Here is a 21106-nt window from a genome sequence, read left to right as displayed (position 1 = left end):
GCTTTCCCCAATTCAATGGGTTGATGAATTGTGCTTCTATTTAACTGTAGAAATGGATTCTGAACCTCTCTTGCACTGTCCATTCTAACAATACCAGCAATGCTAGGTTTGCACCTGTCCCTATTTATATAAGTGATAATGAAAACAACATCTACAGAACACTGGTGTCAAACAGCTGAAGGTATCCTGTTCTCTATTTTCTTTCTTCTAATACAGTGGTTCTCAACCTGTGGGTCCACAAGTGTTTTAGCCTACAACTACCAGAAATCCCAGCCAGTTTACCAGCTGGAAGTTGAAGGCCAAAACATTTGGGAACCCACAGGATGAGAACCATTGTTCTAATACAATTGTGCTGGAAACCCAAAACTGGAGAATTTCATTGCCTTGTTGTTCTTATAGCAGCCACAATATGAAGTGGCATCTTGTCTTTCAAAGTGTAGGTGATGATTTATCCACACTGCCCTCGGTTTTTCACTGCGTTCTGGTCATTCTTCTATCATTCTGATTACTTGCATTCTTTGGTTCACTTACAAGGCGATCCTGGCAACAGAGGACTACCAGGACCTCCTGGGCTGCAAGGTGCAAAGGGAGAGAAAGGAGCAGCAAGTAACCTTCCAGGTAACAAAACAGCCATGTTTCTTTGAGTCAAATTAAGTGTAAGGAATAGTGTCTGCATTTCCCCTCCTGAAATGGGATTTCATGGAAGACACATGCCTCAGCAAAGAGATTTGCAAATTAAGCATTTGTTTATCTTCTACTAACAAGCTACAAAATAAAGCATGTGATTAAGTGCAAGATACATAAGTGAGGAAAATCACTTGCTATGGCAAACATCTTTCAACCCTTGGGGCAACACATTTACTCAAAATGTGATAAATTAATTGTCTAAGTTGTATCCCTGGGATATTGTTTTCTAAGGGATTTCTGACATGATCTATCTCTTTCTTCTACCAGGGGTACCAGGACCAAAAGGTGACCGTGGGCAAAAAGGCAGCAAAGGTGATCCAGGTAAAGATAGATCTAAGACACATAAAGTCAACGTAGGAACAAAATACCACTTTTTAAAGAGCTGTGAAGTGATAGCAACCAAGAAAATATGTTCAATTCCCAAGCCCACATTTGATAAATTGAATCAGGCAATAAATGAATGAATGAATGAATGAATGTGAAAATGCTTAATGAAGCAAATGGAACCATAAAGGTTTCCATGACCGTCTTTGAATTGTAATGAATTTAAGGCCAAAGTTTCCAAAAACCTTGTGTCTCAAAAACACAGTGTATAAAATAGTGACATCATGCAAAGAGGCTAATATAAATTCTTATTTGTGGAGGTTATTTCGTGTTTCCCTCTCCACACATGTTCTATTGCTAGATTATTATTGAAGAGCCAACTGCAAACATTATCTTCAATTTTGCTAAATAAGATACTGGTTGTTGTGGCAGCAAATCTGTGAGAAATAAGTTCTAGAGCTTGGGTGGGAAATCTGTGATTCTCCAATAGTTTTTGTATAGCCAATGCTGAGGATACTGCAAGGACATGGCATTCCAAATGCCTGTCACAATCCTTACTTTAGTTTTTTTTCCAGTTTTATTCCAGAGTGGTGTAGTGTTTCCTTTAGAACTATATAAATTTAAACCAGGCTGGAACCCTATTGGGGATTTACATAGGCACAAACACTGAAGTTATGGTGCTATTCTGTTAATCCCATCCTAATACCTACTTACTGGAAGTAGCTGCTGCAATCGATTGGGGTCTATTACCGTGTCAATAAGGAAATAGCTGACTGATATTTCCACCTCTTCCTATGAGCAATTTCCAGTGTAAGAAGCAGAAGCAATACATCTTTCACAATTTCCTCTTGCACAGGAGATTGCTTATGTGAGAAGAGACCATTAGTCAGCTGGTTCCCTATCAACACAGAACAGACCCATGTTAATCACAGCAGCTGCTTCCCAGTACATGGGGATTGGGGGCCTTTGACAGTCTCTATGTAGTCTCTAAATTAGGGGCTCATATAGAGGTGATAAATACAAAACATTCACTACTTCTCTGTTATTTTCTGGCCTTAATGTGTATTTTCCTGATATTTGAAATGTTTATAGGCCACAACTGACCTACATAGATTTCTATAGGATTTAATTAAAGTTTGAATGTTTATTTTGCACTTATAGATCTTTGTCTTAATATATTATCTGGAATTTTGCACATAAAGATGAAAATGAAATTGTCATACTATTTGGACTTGTAATGCTTTTTATAAATTTGTTTCCTCATCCCCCCCCCCCCTATTATTTCAGGAATACCAGGCAGCAAGGGTGCAAAAGGAGATGCAGGAACCAAAGGTAAGGTACTTGCTGACTGTTTTCAAGAAAACTGGTGAGTCAACAGAATTGAAGCATTCTTAATGATTAGAGGCAATCCCCAGATTATGAACAAGATAGGTTCTATAGGTTTGTTCTTAAGTTGAATTTTTATGTAAGTTGAAACAGGCACATTTTTAAAGTGCAACCATACACACACACACACACACACACGTTTTGGTTAGCATAGGGGTGAACACCCTTGTGGTGTTTATTTTGCTGTCTGTGCTCCTGTTAAGTAGATTTCACCTCACTTTCTGTCCCTGTGATAATTGGATTTTGAAAAATTGGCTTCTTGTAGAAACAAGGATTGATAATAAAGCTTCACTTGAGACACCTTTTCCCCATGATAACTCTTTCAGGGGTTAATTTCCCTCCCTGAGGGTAGATTTCTCTCATTTTGTCTCACCCCTGTTCTTAACTATGAGTTGTTTGTAAGTCGGATGTTTATAACTCGGGGACTGCTTGTATATTATTCAAGGAAAACAATGATCCTGTAGAAATGAAGCTCATTTTAAAAAAAATTACTGTCTTTACTCTCTTCTTTCAACACTCCCAAAGCTATGGAAGACAGCTTACAATTACATATAATATAAAAACAGAATACACAATACTGTAAAAAAAAAAACACGCTCAATCTAGTATATAGAAATTCAAGAGAACCAGAATTTGAACAACAACTTTCAGAATCACCCAGTAAGCTACAGCAGTGGTAAAATTGGCTGGGGGTTAGAGGAGCTTTAGTCCAGGAAATAGCAAAGCAAAACCAAACACATCAGTTCCACCAATTTAAAAGATGGCTTTTAAAGGCAGGGAAATGCATCCTGCCTTGTATATCTTGTAACAAGCAAGAGATCATAAGAGGCCTCCAAGATCCCATCCAATAATGTAATCTTAGTAGACTGAACGGACTGAGGTAGGACAAAGTAGTACAGCCAGTCCACTACCAGTAGTATTACAGTTTGGGAATGTTACTTTTTCGTGGTAATACCCTAAAACCCTCATGTTGGGGGATTCTGGGAACTGCCAACCACAATTGTAACTTCCCTGAGTTGTAATTTTGTGATGGTAATTAGATTTTAATATAGTATAAGATTGGATTCAAAAGCATCTCTGTAACTGTGAAAACCTCACTAAAAAGAGCTAAATGGAACTTGTTTGCGATTGAGAAATGTTTTTGCCGACACAACCTGGTTGTATTAGTCTCCCTTTCCTCCCCCTCTTTCTCTCTTACTCTTCTGGCAGCAATTGATTTGGACCAATTTTATGAGGAACGATAACTACCAGGTACTTTTGGGCAGTGCAAGTTTTCAGTCACTTATCTGCATTTCTTACTAGGATGTTGTGGTTGACTGACTTATTAGCAGTAATAACTTTTCATAAAATTAGGGGAAATCAATTACTGCAAGACTATAGGATGCATTGGCAGGAGCATCTATCACCAGTCCAATTCCATAATATGGACAAATGAAAATTTTCATATCGTAAAACACTTTGCTTTAGAGATCTGCTGTTGTATTAGTAGTATTTCCCAAAGTACAGTAGAGTCTCACATATCCAACACTCACTTATCCAACGTTCTGGATTATCCAACGCTTTTTTGTAGTCAATGTTTTCAATACATTGTGATATTTTGGTGCTAAATTCGTAAATACAATAATACATTACTGCGTATTGAACTACTTTTTCTGTCAAATTTGTTGTATAACGTGATGTTTTGGTGCTTAATTTGTAAAATCATAACCTAATTTAATGTTTAATAGGCTTTTCCTTAATCCCTCCTTATTATCCAACATATTCGCTTATCCAACATTCTGCTGGCCCGTTTATGTTGGATAAGTGAGACTCTACTGTATTTCTAACTCATCTTACAGAATGTAAGATGCATGCATTTGAATGCTGTCCATCAGCCAAATTCAGTGTGGAAATTTCCAGTTTTGAAGGCATAAGCACAAAGTGTAGGAAAATTAATTTTGGACTATAGCTCCCCCGCCCCCCCAATGGCTTTCTGAGAATTGTAGTCCAAAAATAACTTTCATGAATTTTATCTAGGACTCACAGTATTAGAAAGACTACTTCATCACAATGGGATTTTTGGAGTCTTTGCTCCTCTTTGGGGATGGGGCCTGCTGAGCACCATCACATGATGCTGGCTGTGACCCTGCCCCATTGATCTTTGAAGTGGTGAGGAAGCGTTGCAAGATGCTTCCTCACCAACAACGGGAGGTAAGGCATCATTTGGGTAGCTCCAATGGAGCTACCGGTCCCTGTCTGATGAGGGTAGAGACAGGGCTCAATGCGCCTTGTCCTGATGCCCCCATGTAATGGGAGAAGGAGGGAGAGTGTGCAAGTTGCTGCAAAGCACCCTGCATGACTTCAATTTTTGCTGGCAATTGCTGGCAAAACAGAACTAAATGGACAGAGACATCTGTCTGATGAGGTCCTTAGATTGCACTCCAGACTTAGATTGTGTGCCGGTGCAGATTCAACATTGTTTAGCACACTGATTCTGGATTGTCCAGAGATAATAAAAGTGTGGGGAGGCGGGTAGCTTGAGGTATTTTTTTAATGACTAGAAATGTAGTCTGTTTTGCAGAAATTGACCATTTAATCCAGTGGTTCTCAACCTGTGGGTCCCTAGGTGTTTTGGCCTACAACTCCCCGTTTACCAGCTGTTAGGATTTCTGGGTGTTGACATCTGGGGACACCCACAGGTTGAGAACCACTGATTTAATCCAAAGCAAACACCTCTCTTGCTTACTGAACCAGAAGTCTAATCCTTTCCTGATAGTCAGGCTTGCCTATGAGATATTCAACATACCGTCTAATCAGAGCTGAGAAAACCTGTGTTGAAATACAAAACGTGTTATTGGAGTTCAAGGACCGGTTAGAGAATAGCGAGTGGGGTCCATGCATTGAAATGTCAATTCATGCACTGAAGTAAAAAAAAAAAAATCAGAAGTAATTCCTACTTCCTCTTTTCTACTTCTGTATGAAATGTGGGTGGTTTTGCCAATGGAGGAATATATGATTCCGAGAGCACAAGTATTTCCCATGAGAAAAAAGTGGATAAGTAGCCCTCATTTCATGTTCAGTAGAAATGCTTTTTTAAGCAGTGTGTATTTATTAGTACAGTATATTTTTATAACAACACTGCAAAGGAGGCCAACATTATCTCCCTATGCAGATGGGATACTGTGAATCTTACTTGCTACTGTAAATGCAAGATACAAATTGGTGGTCTTCTGATCCATGGTTCAGTCTTTTGGTTGCTACCAGAGGCCAGAAAAGTCACCTTTTTGGACCATAACTCCCCAAATCCACCAGCCATCATGGCCAGTGATTAGGAATTTTTATTTATTTATTTATTTACGACATTTATATCCTGCCCTTCTCACCCCAAAGGGGACTCAGGGTGGCTTACATGTACATACAATATATTATATTATTAACATAGCACAATATTAATATCATATATTAGTATATTGTACTATATGACTATATTGCAATATTATAGGAGCTATACTTCAAAAAGTGAGCAAGTGAGATGAGCTAGTATAACATTATTTGGTGTGGTGTAATAGTTTGGGTGTTGGATTAGTACTCCGAGAAACCAGAGTTTGAATTTCTGATTAGACATGGCAACCAATTGAGTAATCTTGGGCAAGTTACACTCTTTCAACCTAAGAGAAAGGCCATGAAAAGCCTTCTCTGAATAAATCTTTCCCAAAAAAAGCAACAACTCCAGGATAGCAAGAAGAATAAGGTTAAAGGCACTTAAGAACATCACTTCAAAGGGTAACTTTCCCCACCTCTGATTATTACACTACATCAGCAAATGATATTTCAAACTGTGGCAATCATTGTTACAGGTGTGGTTTTCAAACTGTGCTTTTGAGCATACTAAGACTAAGCAACAGGGCCATTGGATGTGAAATACAACAAATTATGTAGTTCAGGAAATTTGTATGTGAGAATGTTGAAAATAGCAACTCCCCAAGCCTCTCACTATTTGATTTGTTAATATATATATTTGCTAACCTGTATTCTATGTATATGTTGATTTGCCAGTTTGATTCTTTGGTGCAGAAAGCATTATAGACATGCACGTGCAGGCTCAGGACTCCATTTTGTATTCAGTCTTGCATCAGACCTCAGAGGAGGTGGATGCATGCAAGCAAGTGTGTGTTAGGACTTCAATAGACAATTATGCTTTAAAGACTTCAATGGATACAGTATGAATTATGGACTTCAGAGAGTACAACCATACCTAAAGACTATGGACTATTGATATAGAATGATATCCTGTGTACTCAATACAGAGAACTACATCCAATCTGTAACTGAACTTCAGTAAGAAATATGCCTGTTTGGTGAATTAATACAAGATGTTTATGAGTAAAGAAGATACGGTATTTTTCAAATAAGACTTTTTTATCTCTGAGTGCACATTTTAACTAAGATGTTTAAAGGGAGCGTATATCTTTTGGGCAACTTCAGCTGAAAAGAAACAACTATCCTCTGCTAACCAAATATATTTTTGTAGTGGCATGTCTTTATCCTTGGCAGTTTAAAGACATGCTTCTTCAGTTTAGCAGCTGAGTTACCTGTGTGTCATTACACGAATGCTTGTGAATATCACTTGTTAAAAGAGTTGACTTCTAACAAGGTTATGCTTTTTTTGACTAGTGGTTTTTAAAAGGTGTTCTCCACACATTCATGGAGATTCACATTTGCCAAAAGGATGTGTGCCCAGAGACTGGGTGCAGTTATATTCCAATAGCTATGCAATAGGTTATGGCATTTGCGATAGAGAAGGTTAGAAGAGGGACAGGGAGGAGGGAGTGTCCACATCCATATGACCTTGGGGGTAGACTCCTCCTGAATATGGTTAGAAGACAGGACAGCTGTACATCATCACCTCAGAGAAATCTTTCTTTCTCTGGTAGGAAAGAAAGAGCATGCTTTTTCATTGAAAACTTGTTATAGCAAAAGTTGCCACTCAGTAATTTGCATGTTTCATTTGTTCATTTTTATGTTCAATCAGGATCCCAGGGGATACAAGGGCTTAAAGGTGAAAAGGGAGATCCAGGTAATGAATTTTTTTCTTGTTCTACTGTTCTCTAACAATTGTGTACAACTACACAAGTTAAAGTTTGGGGAGTTTTTCCGTGCTCTGGAGGTCCACATGAGCTGGGAGGCGGGCGGGACTAAGTGTTCCACTGCATCACAAACAAAAAGTGCACCAAAGGGAAAAGAATCTGAATTAAAGTGGTACCAAAGAAAATGAGACTGATTCTGCCTATACAAAGATGTATAGCTACCCTTGATATTTCTATACTCACCTGGTATTAATCAAGCTTACAGTAATAAAGGTTACAGTAATCAAAAAATATTTTTGCACATATGATCCCTTTTTTCTGTGTTTATCATTCCACTAGTGTCTCAGCACCCAAGTTAGTGTCATACATTCTTGTATTCTACTGTATCGGGAGTCTTTCTAGAGGTTTGGAAAGGTTACTGATATGGACAACACAACAAGATCCACAAAAGAGAAATATCTTTGTTCCCCAACCCAAATGCATCATGCTTCGAGACTGCATCTCTTTCTATGAAGCCAGCACAGGCTTTAAGATCTACCGGGGAGGCCCTTCTCTCGGTCTCACCTCCGTCTCAAGTGCAGTTGGTGGAGACGAGAGAGAGGGCCTTCTCGGTAGTGGCTCTGGAATGCCCTCCCAAAGGAGATCAGGCTAGCCCCTGTCCTCCTAACCTTCCGCACACAATTAAAGACCTGGCTTTTCCTACAAGCTTCGATCATGTTTATGAGGACTTTTAGACTCTTTTTAGCACTTTACAACTCTGAGGTCAAATACAGCTGTTTTATTTACAGCAATTGCTGTATTTTATTGTTTTTACCAGGGGCTACTGTGAATTTTTGATGTTCCTTTGACTCTTTATTGCCTATGTTTTGTTATGCATTTGTTGTATTTTGTATGTCACACCTTGAGTGTTTTGTGAGTCGCCCCAAGTTCCTCTGGGAGATGGTGGTGGGATAATATAAATAAATTATTATTATTATAATCATCGTCGTCGTCGTCATCATCATCATGCAAGTTTTCTAAGCTTCACTGGTTTCTTCCAGAAGCAAAGTTTTATTATAGAGGACGAGAAAGTCAATGGTGGTAAAATGACAGATTTATATCTGTATCAGATGTTGTTTATGTTGTAGTTCAGTTGTTCTAGAGGGTCTCAATGCAGGCAAAGGCCATTAGTGGTGCTGAGACAAAGGATAATAACAAACAATAACATTTCAACTCTATGTAGCAATATAAAAGTCACTTGAAATCCAGGCTGCCCCTCTCCTGTGTCAGGCTAACTGTCTCTTTCTTAGTCATAGAATGTTGAGTTTCTCAAGAAGTGTCTGTAACATCTGGAAAAACCTTTGAATTCTATATAGGTAAAATTTGCCATTTGTAGTCCAAACAAGAGACAAATGCTGGATGTAGAAAACCTCAAAGAATTAACTCCCAGTCCATTAGCTCTCTCTTTTAAAAGTTTTCCCTGTTATGGCAAAATTTTGTATATTCAAATTGAGAAAACATATTCAGGAGTTACTGTGTTGGCCATGAATAACATCTCTTTGAATCCGAGTACACTTTACAGAGATTCTGGAACAAATAAATAAAGAAATAGCACTGAACATTTATTCAAATTGAACCTGATCCAAACCTTATTAGTTTTCCTTTGTCTTTTGATTTCATGATGCATTTAATTAAAAAAAACATGCAGAATCGCAAGCCCATCCTGTCAGACTTATTGGAGGGACCAGGCGTGGCCGAATTGAGATTCAACACAACGGAATATGGGGCACCATATGTAATGACGAGTGGGATGAAAAAGACGGAATAGTGATTTGTCGAATGCTGGGATTTCGAAATGTAGTTGAGACCTTCACTGCACCTGCAGGTAATTTACAAATGTTTTCCCTGCCTAGTTTAATCAAGTCACAAAAGGAGAGTTTTGATTTCAGGTAGTGTACTTTGACTGCATGGGAAACAGCATTGCATAGTAGCCTTCAGCTGTGATCTTGGTAGTAAAATTGGAGCAGGATGTTCATTTTCCAAAGAATCAGAGAAAGCAAGAGATGTGCAGTAGAGGGTTTTGTCTTCAGAAAGGACTGAAGGCAAGGAACGATAATGAAGTAACCAGAATCTTTCAAGCAAGGCTTCACCCTTACTTGAATCTTTTCAGTATCCCCATTTCACTATATGGAGTCTCCAGTGGCGCAGCAGATTAAATTGCTGAGCTGCTGAACTTGCTGACCGAAAGGTTGGCAGTTCGAATCCGGGGAGTGGAGTGAGCTCCCACTGTTAGCCCCAGCTTCTGCCAACCTACCAGTTCGAAAACATGCAAAGTGTGAGTAGATCAATATGTACCGCTCTCATGGAAAGGTAGCGGAGCTCCATGCAGTCATGCCAGCCACATACCTTGGAGGTGTCTATGACAACACTGGCTCTTCGGCTTAGAAGTGGAGATGCTCACCAACCCCCAGAGTCGGACACGACTGGACTTAATGTCAGGGGAAAACCTTTATCTTTACCTATATCACTAGGTGGAAATTATGGTGTTGCTGTATTCCAAGGATTTTAAAAATGTAAAATAAAAAAGCCTAAAGGTTTTATAACCAAGAAAGTCAAGTGCTATACATAAAACACAATTGGAAATTGTGCAAATGTATTCGGATGGGGTTTTATTTGTGTGGCTTCTACATTACAACTTGTGGCAGGTTTTCAATGGTTCTATAGACAATAGAAGAATGAGAAAGGAAAAGATCAGGGTATTCAAGGCAAGGATGGGAAAAATATGAATCTGTATTCATTCACATGTCAAAAAGCAGGTTTCCTAACAGGAAACATTACAAAAAAGCAGTAAGAATTTTATGTAGTTATCTCTTGACATCTGAACATCCCGAAATGTTAACAGAACAATTATCTACACATAGAGGACCTGTTTTGTACAGAAAATTGGATTTCCTGAGCAGAAGGTTCATGCATAGAAAACCAGTTTTGTGTGTAGAAAATGTGTGTGCAAAAAACCCCACTGTGTTCTCTGTAAGATAAGTCCTTTGGGACTTTGGAGTTTGAGGAACAGCACCATGGAGGAATAGCCTCACATGTGAGGACAAAATATTTCAGGATTTGCATCCTTAATACATAGATTGCTGAAGCCTTTTTTAAACCTTTGAGGAAATATAGTGATGCAGTATTGTGACTTTAATAAAGCTCTTGTTTTTCTCATTGGAAAGTTCAATTTTTCCAGGACTTGAGCTCACTAAGATCTTTGCTTGAGGAGCACCATTATGGATAAACAGTGCCCCCGGTAGTGCAATGGGTTAAACTCTTGTGCCAGAAGGACTGCTGACTTGAAGGTTGGGTTGCTGACCTGAAGGCTGCTGGTTTGAATCCAACCTGGAGAGCATGGATGAGCTCTCTCTATCAGCTCCAGCTCCATGTGGGGACATGAGAGAAGCCTCCCACAAGGATGGTAAAACATCCAGGCATCCCCTGGGCAACGTCCTTGCAGACGGCCAATTCTCTCATACCAGAAATGACTTGCAGTTTCTCAAGTCGCTCCTGACACACACAAAAAAACCATTATGGATCTGTTTGGTAATTTGTTTGGTGACTCATTTCATCTTTACTTTCATATGTTTTTTTTTCCTGATATCAGGATCTGGACAAATCTGGTTGGATGACGTGCACTGCACAGGAAATGAAAACACTATTGTTTCTTGTCCTAAACGGATATGGGGTCAACACAACTGCGGCCATGACGAAGACGCTGGGGTGCAGTGCTCTTAATAGAAGACCATTCAGCACTGGATACACACCAGAGAACTGTAGGTTTTGCAAAAACAAAAAACAAAAAAACAAAAAAACAAATTATCACATTAAAACACAACTGAATAACTAGCTTTTTAAAAAAGAAGCAATAAATCAATAAAAAGAAATATTTGACTTTCCCCCAATGATTATTATATATTCCTGTTATATATAAAACAAATTTCAGATTTCTGTTTGCTGTTTGAGTCCCCAAATATTTATTTTTATTATGGCCTTTTTAAAAAGCTCTTTGTTCAGTTGTGTTTAAATGTGATAATTTGTTTATTTGTGTGATTATTTTGTGCTTCTGTCTGTATTTTAAGTTTGGGGGAAAAGATGAGCAATCAGATCAAATTTTAATAAAAAAAGACTTCACTGCAATAGGTTGCTAAACTTATTACACCTACAAAAAAGGAGTCCAGGTTGCCGGTTTTCACACACTTCAGGCATCCTCGGAAAACGGAAGGGAGACTTTACTATTGGACTTCAAAATGTATGCCTGAAAATGCCTGAAACATGACCAAAAAAAAGGTACTGTTTACATAGGATGAGAGAAGAAATCCAGTAGCAGGAAGTGAAAGGGTTGAAAGTGCTTAAGGTTGTAAACACAATCCAGATATGCCACATGCTGTACTTCAAAGGAGTGATGGGTTAACTGCTGCCATGTCAGATTGGAGAGCATCAGGACATACCTACTAGTTGGGTTACTACAGAAATCCTAAATCAGTGTTACCAACCTTTTTCTGATGCAGGCATGTCCATGTAAGTCATGGTTTGGGATTTGCCCAAGCACAAATGAAGAAATTAGTTGTGGGAAAATAGAAACCTTGAACTGTATTTTTACTGTATTTTTAAAGCATTATTTTATGTGGCATATTTTTTTCGAATCTAAAGCACATGTCATTTTAGTTAAACTACAAACATAGTTAATGCTAACCTGAAGGCATTTTTGTCTGATGAAAATATAGCAGTAGAGAATCTACAAATGCTTTTCTCTTAGCACAAGAAACGTGGAAGAATTGGTTCAAATACAGAAACACACACAACCAATGCTTCAGGTAGCTAGAGAAAAGAAGAGGCCAGCTCTTTTATGCTGTATATTTTTAAATTTATTCATCTGAAAACTATCAATCAACCAAAGCAAAGAAGTAACTCCTATTTCCAATGAGTTTCTTCAACAAATAGTTACTTTTACAATAACAAGCTGTAATAGTTACTTTTCGCCTGTCCAACCAGGACATTCAATCACGACTTTGCAGTAGAATAAGAAGAGGTGTCTATTAGATACAATAGAGTCTCGCTTATCCAACATAAACAAGCCGGCAGAATGTTGGATAAGCAAAAATGTTGGATAATAAGGAGGGATTAAGGAAAAGCCTATTAAATGTCAAATTACGTTATGATTTTACAAATTAAGCACCAAAACATCATGTTTTACAACAAATCAACAGAAAAAGCAGTCCAATACACAGTAATGTTATGTATAATTACTGGATTTACAAATTTAGCACCCAAACATCTCAGTGTATTGAAAACATTGACTACAAATAAAGGTGGAATTTAAATCCATAAAAAGTTCAGTCCTTGCCTGCCTAGAGAAACAGCTGCAGCTGCATATCCGGGTGGGAGGCAGACTCGTTGCATAATACAGAACGTTGGATAAGCGAAGGTTGGATAAGTAAGACTCTACTATACTTATTTCTGGGTGTGTTCGCTTATTCCATCTAAGCAATGGAAGGAGAGGAAGAGTCACATCTATAGCTGTTTTGTTATACAACTCAGAAGGATTGCTTTTGCAATTTGCACACATTTTTGAAGCTGCAATATTTGACTTTCTCACTTGGAGGAGCCAAAAAGCATTTCTTTGTATTTTCCATTGTCATAATCGTATCACAAACTGGAGCTTATGAATAAATAACTTGAAGAGTTGCTTTTTGGACTTCCATAACAGTGGCAAGTAATGAACTTCTAGGTCAGTGGTTCTCAACCTGTGGGTCCCCAGGTGCCTACGACTCCCAGAGATCCCAGCTAGTTTACCAGCTGTTAGGATTTCTGGGAGTTGAAGGCCAAAACATCTGGGGACCCACAGGTTGAGAACCACTGGTCTAGGTGATCAAAATAATGAATAAAGAAACTAGTTCCTTTAAAAAACATTCCAACCTCTGTTCCAGACAGCATGAAACTGAGTAGCTGCCTTTAACTATGCAACCAGAAACCTAAATAATCTTTTCACACTGCCACTTCTGTTCATTGTCCTAAGAACTGAACACTAGATCCAGAATTGTTAATCATTAGAAACATAGAATCATAGAGTTGGAAGAGACCACATGGGCCATCTAGCCCAATCCTCTGCCGTGCAGGAAAAGCACAATCAAAGTACTCCTGACAGATGGCATCCAGCCTCTGTTTAAAAGCTTCCAAGGAAGGAGCTTCCACCACACTCGGAGGCATAGAGTTCCACTGCTGAAGAACTCTTACAGTCAGGAAGTTCTTCCTAATGTTCAGGTGGAATCGCCTTTTCTGTAATTTGAATCCATTACTCCGAGTCCTAGTTTCCAGGGCAGGAGAAACAAGCCTGCTCCTTCTTCCTTACGACATTACCTTTGAAGTATCACTTACACCTAACGTCAGTTGGTAGGAAAGGTATAGATGACATTTTGCTTTGTTTTTAAAAATGATCTTGTAATATTGGATAGATATAAAACTGCAGTGGACAGCAATGTCTTAGTACTGTGTATATGCATGTATTAGTCTAGAAATGTGTGTTTTTGGTCATTGCAAAAGGTGGTATATTTTCTTCCACTATGACCAAAGTCCCCCAAGACTCACTGTTTCAATGTGTCTGCTGGAGGGAGGGGGACTATAATATAATCAGAGATAGGCCAAATCATCCCCTGGGCAGATGTACCCTTCCACTCCCCATGAACCATAGAGGAAGCTATCACAAGAAAATGGTGAGTTTTAAAGAGTGGTAAAGAAAAGGACATAATATAGTTTTGCCTGCTGAACGTTTACACCCCACTTGATGATGTAGTCTCAGCCGTTGTATGGCAATGGCCTGCTTTGGTCGGGGGAGTCCTGCTGGTACCAGTGAACAGGAATTAATCACTAAGAAAAGGTCTCTTATGCCTCTGCCCTTCATCCTCTCTTATTTTGAAAAAAAAAGATGAAATTATGCAATTACAAAATAAAAGAAAAATAACCAGGGAGTCAGCATGGTGTAGTGGTATGAGTATTGGACAACGACTCTGGAGAGCAGGAGTTGAATCCTCACTCAGCCGTTGAAATCAATTGGTTGACCTTAGGCATCCTCTCTCACCATCAGAGGGTAGAAAGGGAAATCTTGTAAAACAAAAACCTTGTGATAGGGTCACAATAACTCAGAGGTGTCTTGAAGGCATACAACAACAATAAAACAAAACAAAAAAGCAACAATTTAGTACAGTTGAAATTCATGATTGGTGGAATTCACAAGCACAGTTAAAATTTGAGAACTGGTACATATCGATAACCTAAGTGTTTGATATTGTAAGGCATATGTGGGATTTATAAATGTCCCCTAATTTTGATTTATTAGATAGCTACTGCTTCAAGTGATGAAGGTCTGTTCTCCTATGCGTTGACTTGCAGCAGGTTGACATTTCCACTCCTCTATACCCTCCAAATGATCTCCAGTGCAATAATCAGAAGCAGGATCCCTATTACGATTCCTCTTTACATCAGAGATTTCACATGGTGTGAAAGTCAAACTGCTGCATCATGACTGAAAAGAGAACAGACCCCCATCACTCATAGCAGCTGCTGCCTTGTAACATAGGATTGGAAGAGTTGGACTAAGAAATATTATGCAACTAAGCTATACAAGCAAGGTAATTTTATGATTAGGTAGTACATGCAGTCAACATTTCTTGAGGAATGCTTATAGATTCACCATTAGTTGATTATTTCCGTACACACACACACCATATAGGTATATACATATATGCACACAGAGAGAGGTGGGAGAGAGAGAGATAGCAAGGAAGAGAGATGATACTCTGCCTTTCTCATATGGTGGATTCATATGCAGAATCCTTCCAAAAAAGAGCTCCAGGCAACTATGCCAATTTTTATCATGTCAAAAGTAACTTAAGAACATACTGCAAGTAGTGTCTGGTGTGAGAGAATTGCTGTCTACAGAGACATTGCCCAGGGGATGCCCGGGAGGCTTCTCTCATGTCCTCGCAAGTTAGAGCTGACAGACGAGAGCTCACCTTGTCTCGTGGATTCAAACCATCAGCCTTCAAATAGCACCCAACCATCGGGTCAGCAGTCCAGCCGGCACAAGGGTTTTACAAAAATGAATAAACCTATACCAAATCCCATCAAACCTGTCTGTATTTGGGAGGGTAAAGATGACCAGTTAGCTTCAGGCAATATTCCTTTTGGCTAGTGACCTATTTATATAGTGACTAGCTGTGCCCGGCCACGCGTTGCTGTGGCGTTGTCTGGTGGTGTTGGTGAGAAATTTGAGTTAGTGGTGGTATTGAATGTCTGTTGTATGGTTGTCTTTATGTGTAGTATGTATTTGGTTGTTTGTGTAATGTGAAAGTGGTGAGAGTAGAGGGGGTCTTTGTCGCTGTGTAGTATTGTATAGTGTGCATACGTTGTCCAAGTGTTGTGAATGGTTAGATTGTGTCTTGGTGCATAGTAGAAAGGGTTGGGGTGGATGGCCGTTAGGGGTGTGTCCAAATTATTGGATGGTATAGTTGTGTGATTATCATCATTATTATTATATTGTGGGTGGTTGGCCATCTGTCAGGAGTGTTTGGATTGTGTGGTCTTGCATGGTAGAAGGAGGTTGTACTAGATGATTCTTAGGGCTGTCTGCAAACATAAGGATTCCGTGATATTAGTATTGTTATTATCAAGAGGCTGTATGACCATCTGTTGGGAATGTTTGGATTGTGTTCTCCATGGCAGGAAGGGGTTGGACTGGATGGGCTTTAGGGGTCTCTCCTATCTCTGTGACTGTAGGATTCTATTATTATTTTTATTGTGGAGATTGTGGAGATATTGGATGGCCATCTGTCAGGAGTGTTTGGATTGTGTGGTCTTGCATGGTAGAAGGTGGTTGTACTGGATGATTCTTAGGGCTGTCTGAAAACATGAGGATTCCATGATATTGTTATTAGTGTCATTATTATCAAGAGGCTATATGACCCTCTGTTGGGAATGTTTGGATTGTGTTCTCCGTGGCAGGAAGGGGTTGGACTGGATGGCCTTTAGGGATCTCTCCTATCTGTGTGACTGTAGGATTCTATTATTATTTTTATGGTGGAGATTGTGGAGATAAGCACCAAAACATCATGTTAGACAACACATTTGGTAGAAAAAGTAGTTCAATATGCAGTAATGTTATGTTGTAATTACTGTATTTACGAATTTAGCACCAAAATATCATGATATATTGAAAACATTGACTACAAAAATGGCTTGGATAATCCAGAAACTTGGATAAGCGAGGCTTGGATAAGTGAAACTCTACTGTAAATAATTTAGATGATGGGTGGGCGCTAAAACCCAGGGGACAGCTTTTTCCCATTGCCTGCCTTTCCTCTTCCCTGCCGGCCTGGATAATCCAGAAACTTGGATAAGCGAGGCTTGGATAAGTGAGGCTCTACTGTAAATAATTCGGATGATGGGCGGGCGCTAGGACCCAGGGGACAGCTTTTTCCCATTGCTTGCCTTTCCTCTTCCCTGCCGGCATGGCTCCCGATGGTGTGTTGTGGGTTCTGTCCATGTGGAGGTGCCTGAAGTGATTTTGTGTTGTTTCAACCTTAAGGCGTGGATGATGGGTTGTGTTGTCAAATTTTGAGGTTGGGGGGCCTTTACTTTTGTTGTTTAGCTCGGTGCCGCGATTCCATAACCCTTTTATATATATAGATAATTTCTTCTTGCTCTTTCCAGTGTTTAACAATTTCTCTCATACCTCTTGTAGTAGATCATAGAACCATAGAATAGGAAGAGGCCCCAAAGGCCATCCAGCCCAACCCCCTGCCATCCAGGAAAATACAATCTAAGCACTCTCCATAGATGGCCATCCAGCCTCTGCTGAAAAGCCTTGAGAGAAGGAAACTCCACCACCTTCTGAGGCACCATATTCCACTGCTGAACAGGTCTTGCCATCAGGAAGTTCTTCCTAATGTTTAGGTGGAATCTCTTTTCCTGCAGTTTGAATCCATTGCTCCATGTCCTAGTTTCCAGAAGAGCAGAGAATCCTTCCTCAATGTGACATCCTTCCAAATATTTAAAGATGGGTCTCATATCTCCTCTCGGCCCTTTTTTTTTTTGCCAAGCTAAACATAGTCAACTCCCCAAGCCACTCCTCATAGGGCTTGATTTCCAGAACTTTCTGCAACAGATTGGGGCCACAGGAGATGACATAGGGTCAATTGCACATGTCATCTGACCTGTTTTTTTTTTCATTTTTGATTAATTCCAGCTAGAACACTACTTGGTGCTCCCACTACAGATGCATCTGCATGCCATTCCCAATGTATCCCTCCACACCTCAGTGACCCCAATGTCATCAGACTTACTACCAGCAGTCCACTGTCTTGATGAAACACTCCTTGTTTACAATGATAACAGTTTGACAAACTTCCTTTTCCAAACCTGTTTATCGATCTGCTAAAGTTTCCACTCCTCAATCTTGTTCCCTATTCTGTTTTTTTTTACACTTTTGTGGACAAAATTATTGATTCTTCATTGCGAGACCATCAGCTTCCTTGAAGGGAGTACCATTTGCAGGGTTTGGAAGAGAATTACATTCCTCTGAAAGGATATTTTTACAGCCACTATGCACCCTAGGAGCCCCTGATGGCACAAAGGATTAAACTGCTGAGCTGCTGAACTTGCTGACCGAAAGGTCAGAGGTTCAAATCCGGGGAGCAGGATGAGCTCCCGCTGTTAGCCTCAGCTTCTGCCAACCTAGCAGTTCAAAAATGTGCAAATGTGAGTAGATCAATAGGTACCACTCCAGCAGGAAGGTAACAGCTCTCCATGCAGTCATGCCAGCCACATGACCTTGGAGGTGTCTACAGCTCTTCAGCTTAGAAATGGAGGTGAGCACTAACCCCCAGAGTCAGGCACAACTAGACTTAATGTCAGGGGAAAACCTTTACCTTTATCTATGCACCCTAACTGAGGCATTAAGATGTTTGTGGTTGTGGCTGTAGTTATAATTTGGGGAATTTATAATTTACTTTGTTAGTGTTGCTCAATTTTTAAGGAAATTACAAGTTATTTAATTGAATTTGAACATCAACAGCTCATCTGCTTACAGTGCTGCAAATTGGAATCAACCCAACATATTAAAAAGTTCATATTTGATTATTAATTCACAGCTATCCTTCTGATATCTGTTTTTTCCCATTTGCACACATTGATACAGAAACACAGGCAAAATACATTAGAAGGAAAAATGAAAAACCTGTATAACCACCAAGCTTGAGTGGTAGGAAATCTCCTGCTGCCAAACATGAGGTTTGGAGTATACAGCAAGTGCTCATGTATACTGAAGCAAACCAATCTATTAAGGGCAAAAATAAATTGTTATAAGGTCCAAAAAAGTTTTTTCTCAACTGGTAGGCTAGACTTTAAAATTATAAATGAAAATTCAATGAAAAAAGTGTAACATGACAGCTACTGGGTAAAAACAAAACAAAAAATCCCAGCCTCATATATACACTGATGTGAAGTGAGCTGGCAGCAAATGACTAAGGGATCTGGGATCACAGTTGGTGTCTATATTAAAAGGCCAACTCCATGTGTGGCTGCTGTGAAAAACAAAAGGCACATCTGAAGTTGGGCATAATGAGGAAGAAAATCAAAAATAAAACTGTCAAGATCACATTGCCCTTCCACAAAGTCATGTTGCAATGGCATTGAGAATACAATGTACAATTCTGGTCACTGTACATAAGGAGGATGTTGCAGAGATAGAAAAGATACAGAACAGGGCAGTTAAACTGAACTAAGGACTCGACCAACATGCCGATGAGAACAGATTGCAATTGCTTGGGGCACGGACCTCAGCAAATGGGGTGATTTCAGCATCCTAAGATGTTTCACCACTTTTAATGGACGGAGCCCCTCGCCAGCCACCGTGTGACTTCCAGAGGAGGCCCCGCCCCCAACTACAGTGAAAGCATCACTGGATGCTTTCCCCACAACATGGGAGGCTTCCCATATTGTGGTTGTTCCAATGGAGGCAGCATAGGGCCTCACCGGGAGGGTGACGCTTCCCCCATGTGATGGAGAAAAAGTTGTGTGAGGCAACAGATTTGTCCCACTGTCCCTCTCCTTTCTCGCTTCACCTGGCCTTTGTGTTGAGGCCATTAGTTAGGGGGAATTTTATAAAATCACACCTCTCACCTAATCCTAGAACCCAAGATCCCCCACTGAAACTGAGTTGTAGGAGCAGAATGATGGTTGCCAACATAGTAAATTTAAAAGGTGCATTGATACATTTCCAGAATCTCTCCCTTTTCCCCAGCACTAATATTCTGAAGTCAAAAGTTGCCAGTGTTACCATAAAAAATATAACTGTGCTAAAGCCTTTGATTCAGAGTTTTGCAAACTCTGTGTAATCCAGACATTCAAAAATGACAAAATTGTGGAAATATATGTTATCTTATAAATCATATCCTTTTTTAATAAAAAAAAATAGAAATGAAAAGTTTTCATGAAATGTGTTTTGGTTTCATAGATTTCATTATTACAATTTATGTATGTATCTATATCTCTTATAAGGAGTTGGTCTAGCTTCTGCTTTGCCAGTAAAATTGAATTAGGTAAAGGTAAAGGTTTTCCCCTGACATTTTGTAGTTGTGTCCAATGCTGGGGGCTGATGTTCATCTCCATTTCTAAGACAAAGAGCCGTAAACGCCTCCAAGGTCATGGCAGCCAGCATGACTGCATGGAGAAACAGTTGGGATTTTGGCCTGCATCAATAGTGGTATAGAGTCTAGATCCAGGGAAGTCACGCTCCCCCTCTATTCTGCCTTGGTCAGACCACACCTGGAATACTGTGTCCAATTCTAGGCACTGCAGTTGAAGGGAGATGTTGACAAGCTGGAATGTGTCCAGAGGAGGGCAACTAAAATGATCAAAGGTCTGGAGAACAAGCCCTATGAGGAGCGGCTTAAAGAGCTGGGCATGTTTAGCCTGCAGAAGAGAAGGCTGAGAGGAGACATGATAGCCATATACAAATATGTGAGGGGAAGTCATAGGGAGGAGGGAGCAAGCTTGTTTTCTGCTGCCCTGCAGACTAGGACACGGAACAATGGCTTCAAACTACAGGAAAGGAGATTCCACCTGAACATCAGGAAGAACTTCCTCACTGTGAGGGCTGTTCGACAGTGGAACTCTCTGCCCTGGACTGTGGTGGAGGCTCCTTCTTTGGAGGCTTTTAAACAGAGGCTGGATGGCCATCTGTCGGGGGTGCTTTGAATGTGATTTCCTGCTTCTTGGCAGGGGGTTGGACTGGATGGCCCATGAGGTCTCTTCCAACTCTACTATTCTATGATTCTATGATTCTATGATTCTACCTTCCCACCAGAGCAGTATCTATTGATCTACTCACATTTGCCTGTTTTCAAACTGCTAGGTTGGCAGAAGCTGGGGCTAACAGCAGGAGATCACCCTGCTCCCCAGATTTGAACCGCTTATCTTTCAGTCAGCAAGTTCAGAAGCTCAGCAGTTTAACTAGCTGTGCCACCGGATGGAGCTATGGCAGTGATGACAAAGTGCTATAATTCTGCAATGTGGGTTGGGAGGCGTGTCTGTCTGTACAGTGCAATAGATCAGACTGAAGGAGA

The 21106-nt window shown here is 39.9% G+C and overlaps 1 protein-coding gene across 2 annotated transcripts in view; it reads left to right on the top strand.

The window, feature by feature from the left end:
- The window catches only part of marco (macrophage receptor with collagenous structure), a 30328-nt gene extending 18704 nt beyond the window's left edge, over positions 1 to 11624 (top strand). For both annotated transcript variants that reach the window (XM_008120789.3, XM_008120790.3), the window contains exons 13-18: positions 535 to 618; positions 955 to 1008; positions 2299 to 2343; positions 7409 to 7453; positions 9151 to 9327; positions 11092 to 11624. In XM_008120789.3, the coding sequence (XP_008118996.1) occupies positions 535 to 618; positions 955 to 1008; positions 2299 to 2343; positions 7409 to 7453; positions 9151 to 9327; positions 11092 to 11222 (536 nt within the window). In that variant the 3' untranslated portion in view covers positions 11223 to 11624. The remainder of the gene's footprint in view (positions 1 to 534; positions 619 to 954; positions 1009 to 2298; positions 2344 to 7408; positions 7454 to 9150; positions 9328 to 11091) is intronic.
- Positions 11625 to 21106: the final 9482 nt, after the last annotated feature.

Source organism: Anolis carolinensis, chromosome 1 (genome assembly GCF_035594765.1).
Source record: "Anolis carolinensis isolate JA03-04 chromosome 1, rAnoCar3.1.pri, whole genome shotgun sequence".
NCBI lineage: Eukaryota > Metazoa > Chordata > Lepidosauria > Squamata > Dactyloidae > Anolis > Anolis carolinensis.
Note: the sequence above shows the minus strand (reverse complement) of the source record. Positions and strands in the feature narration are given on the sequence as shown.